This window comes from Aricia agestis, chromosome 18, assembly GCF_905147365.1.
Source record: "Aricia agestis chromosome 18, ilAriAges1.1, whole genome shotgun sequence".
NCBI classification, from domain to species: Eukaryota; Metazoa; Arthropoda; class Insecta; order Lepidoptera; family Lycaenidae; genus Aricia; species Aricia agestis.
In genome coordinates, this window is record NC_056423.1 from 10,882,642 (window position 1) to 10,889,995 (window position 7,354).

At 34.1% G+C, this 7,354-nt stretch overlaps 1 protein-coding gene across 1 annotated transcript; it reads right to left on the minus strand.

The window, feature by feature from the left end:
* Positions 1-122: 122 nt before the first annotated feature.
* LOC121735960 lies at positions 123-1,929 on the minus strand. The gene is made up of 2 exons (XM_042126969.1): positions 1,744-1,929; positions 123-1,641 (listed from the first exon to the last, which is right to left on the minus strand). The coding sequence occupies exons 1-2, from the start codon at positions 1,780-1,782 to the stop codon at positions 304-306; spliced, it is 1,377 nt and encodes a 458-aa protein (XP_041982903.1). The 5' UTR covers positions 1,783-1,929; the 3' UTR covers positions 123-303.
* Positions 1,930-7,354: the final 5,425 nt, after the last annotated feature.

Below are 7,354 nucleotides of genomic sequence, written 5' to 3' on the forward strand. Positions count from 1 at the left end.
ATCTGCGGGCGGAGGCTGCTGCTGCTCTAAAATAATAGACAAAGTTTAAAAAATACTTTGTATTTAAACAATCCAAAGTTTATGAATAAAGAAGCTAATAATATACTTAAAAAATAGGTACAGATAGTTCAACTCAGTTGTGCGCGCCGCCCTATGTGTGGGTAAACCTTGTACATATACAGTGACTTTGTGTGCGTGACAAGAGGTACAGTCGGGTACAAATACAAATAGAGTTATTTACGGGTTATATACGGGTTTTAAAAAAAAGAGTTATTTCGTAATTTAATGTTTATTTATTGAACATTATTCAGAATCGCTACTTGAAAAATCAAATGATGAATTTTCGGATTCGCTGCTCTCACCAAGGTTAATTATGAATTCTGACTCCATGTCAAAATTTCTATAGTATTCTTCTTCTTTCTTTTGTACATGTCGACAAGTATTACCCCACATCCCATCATCAATTTGACTTAAACGTTCATTTATGAGTTTCATTATTTCCGTCACATTTTGATCGACATTATGCGAAGCAATATAATTTTTTAAAATTCCCCACACATTTTCTATAGGGTTTAGTTCAGGATGATATGGTGGCAGTCGAAGAACTTTTATGCCATATGGCTGAAGTATGTCGTCAATCTTGTAACAGATATATTTTTCTTTATTTTTTTTAATCAAATCATACAGTTCGATTTTTTTCATATCTTGATTAAAAGCTATGTTTTTTTCTGTCAGCCATCTCACCATTTCTATTTTTTTGGAATTAGAATTTGGGGCTCTGTCATTTTGAACGTTATGGTATGAGGCATTGTCAAGCACAACCACAGAGTTAGGTGGAAGATTCGGTACTAGACGTTCTTTTAGCCACTTTTCATAGTTTTCTGCGTTCATGTTAGAGTGGTAATCACCAGAAACACTATTTGCTTTGTATGTCAATAGTGCGTTAGGTACGAAACCTTGTTCTGAACCAGCATGCACAATGATAATTCTTTGTCCTTTCGACAGGTTTCTCTTTAAAGGTGGTCCATCTTTGTTACCCCATCCTTTGTTTTGCACATGATTAGTTAAGATGTAGCTCTCATCTGTATATACGATACACCGATTTTCTTGACGGTATCTGAGTAAATTTTTTAGGTAGGAAAATCGTAGTTTTTGGATGTCATGCCGCTCTATAATAACACGTCTGTTATCCACAGTTTTTCGCCATTTGTATCCCAACTTTAACAAAGCTGTACGCAGAGTCGAAATACTTCCATCATAGTTAAGTTTATCTTGAAATATTCTTTTCAACTTTAGCAAGGTAGGTAACTCACGATGTTCTAAATGGTAATTTTGAATAGTGGAACGTATAACATCGACGTTAAAGTTGTCTAATTCTAACTTCTTTAAACGTTTTTTACGGTCTTTATGCGGAGATTTAAATTTAGAGTCAGATTCTTTTCCTTCAGCCAATATATTAGTAATTGTTCTCTCTGATACCCCCACTGCCATTGCTGTTCTTTTCCGTACGCTATTTAAATGTTCACTTAATTTCGATATTAAAATTGGACTTGCACTGCAAACTGGATCACTTACTAATTCCAATATATCTCTCGCATCTTTTTTCAGAAATTCGTATACCTTAGCAATGGTTCCTCGAGTCTAAAACAATAATACGTAAAAGTTAACAAGGACATATTTTTTAGTATATGGAATCATAATAAACATTAATTACATCCAAATTTAAAATAAAAAAATATTTACCTGACTCCTTAAACATTTTCTCCGTGTAGAACTAGACATTTTCGAAACGACTGTACCCGTAAGAAAAAGCGATAAGAACACGTGTTACTCGGACGACGACTGCCGCGTCACTGCCACACGAATGAAAGTTGTATATTTACAAGCCCACGCACATATAGGGCCGCGCGCACAACTGAGTTGTACTATCTGTAAGACTCTCGTCGTAAGACTCTCGTCTAAGGAGCTGTCCATTATTTATGTGGTAATTTTCTGTGACTTGTGGTGGGAGGATCCGGTGAAATTAAAATTTGGTGAAACAAATAAACAAATGAACATTACCCTCTGACCTGAGCTTCATTTCAGCTCTGAGCTATTAGAGCGTCTGCAGATTAACGGCACTTGTCGACGGCTGCCATCGCCTGCCGTCGAATGCCGTCGATGAGTGCCGTTGGTCTGTAAGAACTTCATTCTTAATTTTGCGAAAAGATTTTTTTAAATTATTATAGAGGGTTTATTCGCATGCGAGCTTCATAGGAATATACCTTATCATATCTACATACTTATGTACGATCAAAGCTTCATATTATGATTTTAAAAGGGGTGTTTATCTCGAGATCCTCCATTTTTTCCAAGTCTTATTATAATTATTTAAAAATATAATATTTTTACTCAATCCTAATAGGCTGCAATGACAACTTCTCTTAGAAGTTTAAGAGAAGTTGGTAATATTACGACAGCAGTTTGACAGTTTTGAATTATTCCACTCTAACTCTGCAATCACCTTTTCTACTTTGGGGCACCCAAACTTATTTTCAATGTAATGTGTCTGAAGCCCAACGTTGATAGCAATTTATTTTCAACTGTACCACCCTTATACGCCTATGAGTGTTCTTTATTTGGATCGAGGGAGTGCAAATCCTCCACTACATTTCCCATAGGTATGTGTCCATCGAAATTTCTGAACCCCATTCCATGAACATGCTGGTCACAGAATGCGATTCCCTTACCTTTTTCCCAGATGAAGAAATCATAACAGAATTATAATATGGTGCAGGTGCATCACTTCTTTCCGAAGATCATAAATACCAACCTCTTTAAAGTATAGTCCTCTTAAGATGGAACTGGGAAGCCATCAATGTCGATTACATACGGTACCTAATATTGATGTCCATTGTCCATATTATCATTATTATTATTTCTCGACATTGTGGCGTGTCCACACGCACTATATTAATACTTTAATAGTCTTTTTTTAAAACTACAAAATTACCATACTTATTGTTTTTTTTACATTGGTATGTCCGCACAATCTAATATTGTTCTTTTGTCTATGTCGCACATTCTATTGTTTTTGTCTATGTCCCATAGTCTATACCGTTGACACTATTGGCGCAAAATATGAAGTTTAAAGTTCACTTGCCAACTTGTCCGTTTGTGATACGGTGTTAGCGAAATACTTTGCCGGCACTTCACTCAACAACTCCAACTACTCTTCGTGGTCGATGTTTACACACCCCGCTGTATCCTGGAGATGCTCTGCGATATCATCCCAAATTTGAATTAGCGTGTAAATGCTATCATCGCTCAGCCCACTCCTCTCGTACACACTGGTCAGCAGTATATATACGTCTTCACGCAATTTACGTAATGGGACAGGACGCATCCACAGCTTCAATAACCTCTTGGTTGACAAACAATTGATCCATTCTCTCTTACGTTCAGCATACACTGTTCATACTATTATTGATATCATATTCAAGGGTAATTGGAATTTACAATGTAATAAAAAATATATTTTTCTTCAGTTAATCTTGATCACATGTAAAAGTTAATTGCCCATGTGTTACCCTGTCTACCCTTGTTAATGATGTTTACACCTTGATTAGGTAGCCATTGTCAAGATGAACCACTGTCTGCAGATTGCAGTGTATCAGCATGAAACTTCGATTGAAATTTGAAATCTATAATAATATCGAGGGTATAGTGCTAAAACCCAATAAGTGAGAAATTGTTACTTTCAAGATATTCAATGTTAAAGGTTCAAGAACAAAAATACATATTTAATTAAAATAAAAACATTAAAATTAATATTTGTCATAAAAGCGTATACATTCTTTTAAAATAAAAACATATTTTAAAGTGTCTAAAGTGGTTAATTTTTTTGTAAAAAATATATAACTTAGGTAGGGTACCGACTTATTGGGTTTTAGCCTAATCAAATAGGACATATTTTGTATTTTAATCAATTTATTTAGAAGAAATTTAACAAAAAAACAGAATTTATTACTCCTCCTCACTCTCAAAAGCCGGTTGTTGGCTGTGTGTCTTCATATCTCGTATCCACGCATGGAGTTCTTCGGGTATAATAAGTTTTTCGCACATTTTCATGAGATCCTTCTTTTTTGCGATACTTATAGGAATACGAGTAGAATATAAAAGCTCTAGTTCAGGTAATTCTTGTAAATTGACTGAAGGCGGGTTCAAATATCGTTTTGCTCTGGTTTTTGGTATATTGATATAATTCTTCGAAATATCAATACTTCGAAAATTATTAGACATGTCATAATTGTAATAAAGTTTTAAATCTCCTTTCATGTATTTAATTCTTTTTATTTTTAGCCAGTTTACAGTTTCATTCATATTATCCTTATTTTTGTTTTTTATAATAGCAGCGCTTAGACTTTTCAAGTCTAACATCTCATTGAACTTAAATTCTCGGACTTTATAATTATTAATCTCTATTGTCTGCTTCACCCCTTCTTTTGTGACAATTTTCGACCTCTTCTTCCTAGCGGCTGTAAAAATGCTCTTCCATTCACTCACGCTATTAATGGTTTTATTTTTAGACGCTGCTTCAATAGCTGCATGCATAGAGTCGACCTCCATATGAGTATGACCACTTTCCAAAAATTTCTGTTCAATTATATTCAAGTGGTCAATTTTTTGAACAGCCCAGTGCAAAAGTGCTGAAATGTTTTGATTCCTGTTTTGCCCACTGCAGGTATCAGAAAAAATGCTTATTTCTTTGACGGATTGAGGCAATTCCTTTGATAAAAAGTAATAAAGGCACGTACCTATCTCACAACTACCCTTTTTACCATTTACTTCGCTCCAACACAGACAATATGCATTGTTAGGTAATTTTGCTTCATAAATAGTGAAATTATACAACACTAACTTCCTCATGTGATATAATATGCTTTTCCCTCCACTTGGTATCTGTAATACTGCCTGTAAGTCCATAGTTATAGACACAAACGACTCGTTTGTATTAGCGCGAACTTTGTCAGCATCTTTTTCTGCTTGACATATTTTTTTACGTTGTAAATGCTCCCGGTATTCTTCTTCAAAACCTTCTTTTGACTCAGCTTTATCATATTTTACGCAAATATTGCAAAGATCTTTTTTAGGTTGGAAAAAGCTAAAATTGTACGACTTATTAAATACGTTACGATACATAAACGATGAAACTGCTACTCTACCTGAATCTTTGCATAATTCTTGGTATAATCTGTACATGTTATTTATAGATTTTACATCAGGAGCCAAATATCTTTTTTTGGTATCTTTACGACAGTAATGAGACTCCATTACAGGAAAAGATTCTATATGTTGTTGGATAAATGCAATGTCTTCCGGGTTAGTTTTATTAGGCGATTCTTTTTTTCCACGTTGATCAGCACTATTATAAACTCCAAGTGAATCTGATTTGTTTACAGCGTCAGTAATAACATCTACACTAATACATAAGGTTGCTTTGAAAAAATTCAGACAGACTTGAATATTTTCATGATTCTTTTTAAAAAAAAGTATTTTTTGCTGGTCATACGATCTATATTATTGGAGGTTTTCTGCAATTTTCTGGTCTTTACTGGCTGAATTTTTAGGCATGAAAGAATAAAGTTTTTCTTAGAAATAAAGTCTAAACTGTAATAATGACGACACAAATTATTTCGTTCTACAAAAGAAAACTTTTCAGTACATTTAAATGAGCATTTAGCACATTCTATAGTCTATGGACTGGCAGGTCTAGTAACACCGTTTGTAGTATACGATAACCCCTCAGCCTTCCTAAGCTTATTTATATTACGTTTCCACTCTTTAGGCTGAGCTCTCTTTCGTCGCGTTAAGGGTTTGACGGATAACCAAACTCTGTCCAAAAGATTCTCAAGAATTAGCATAACGCATTCCTTATCAGCTTCATTGCCAGAATTTTCCATATCTGGAGACTCATTAATGATCACATTGCCTTCAGATGCGGAATCATTTTGAATGTGTTCGTCCGAATCCGGCACGTAAGTGGGATCTATATCTGAATAGTCGCTGCCAAATAAACAGTTTTTGCTATTAAAAACCATATCCAGTTGCGCAAGATCCAGATCTGATGAGCTATTTGAAATGATATCAACATCATTTAAGGACGTCGAGGGCCCAACTATGTCTGAAATTAAAAATAAAAAATTAATAAAAAATATTTATATAACTACCTACAAACTTGCAAAAAATAAATTACTTGAAGATAACTTACCAGTAACATCTTGTATACTATTATTTCGACATAAAATCTCCGTAGACAGTTCCATTTTATCATTCCAGTCAGTATCTAAAAAAAGAAGTTTTAATAAATAATTAAATAAAACAAAACAGTAAAAAGACACTGATATCCAATTCAATTCAAAACTGTTGAGTAAATCTTAAAAAATAATAAAAAAAGTTGATATTTCATACTACAAACTTACAAAAAAATGCTTGTTAACTTACCAGTAACATCTTGCATGCTACTATTTTGACGTAAATTCTCCGGAGGCAGTTCCATTACATTATCATCAGCGCCAATATCTAAAAATAGATTTTTTATTAATTATCATTCATTAAGAAAATCCTATTCAATTAATACAGTTGATTTTAAATCTTAAAATGTAAATAAGTGTTTGTGGTAAAAACCAATAAGTCAGTCCAAACCGCGATACTCGTCTTGCTATCTCGCTTCTTTGATAGCGCAAAGAATGAAACAGCGGCGAGACTCGCTCACAGTAATTATTGTCGGAACTTTTAGGTACATAATATTAATATCAAACCAAAACTATTTATAAATTATACTACAATTATTTTGCGATATTGATTACATTACATTCATTACTGTTTTGCAAGTATGATTCGTAAAAGAGCTAAACAATTAAAACTTAGGTTAGTTTCATTTCATTACAAACGAAAATTAAATGAAAGTACTTAATAAAGTGTAAATTTACCTGTTATTAGTTGTATATTGCAGGCTAGCTGCACTAGTCTTCTTCCTCGATCACCCATCTTATGTTTGAAACAAATAAATCAGCACTAAGCACAATACTTTTAAGAAATATTCGCGCGTAACGTGCCCGCCGTGTACGATGCTCGTTGCAAACTGTCAAGTGTCAACACACGCTGCGCGTGTATACGTACTTGAAGTTGTAGATCAAACCGATTTGGGTTCTTCTTCAAACAAGACCACAGTTAGCACTAATGACACATAATATATAGTTCAAAAGTTCGCTAGTCAATTTACCGATTTGTGATGGGGTGCAGTTTACGAAAACCTCTGTTGACACTTCACTCATCAACTCCAACCACTCTTCGTAGTCGACGTTTACCCACC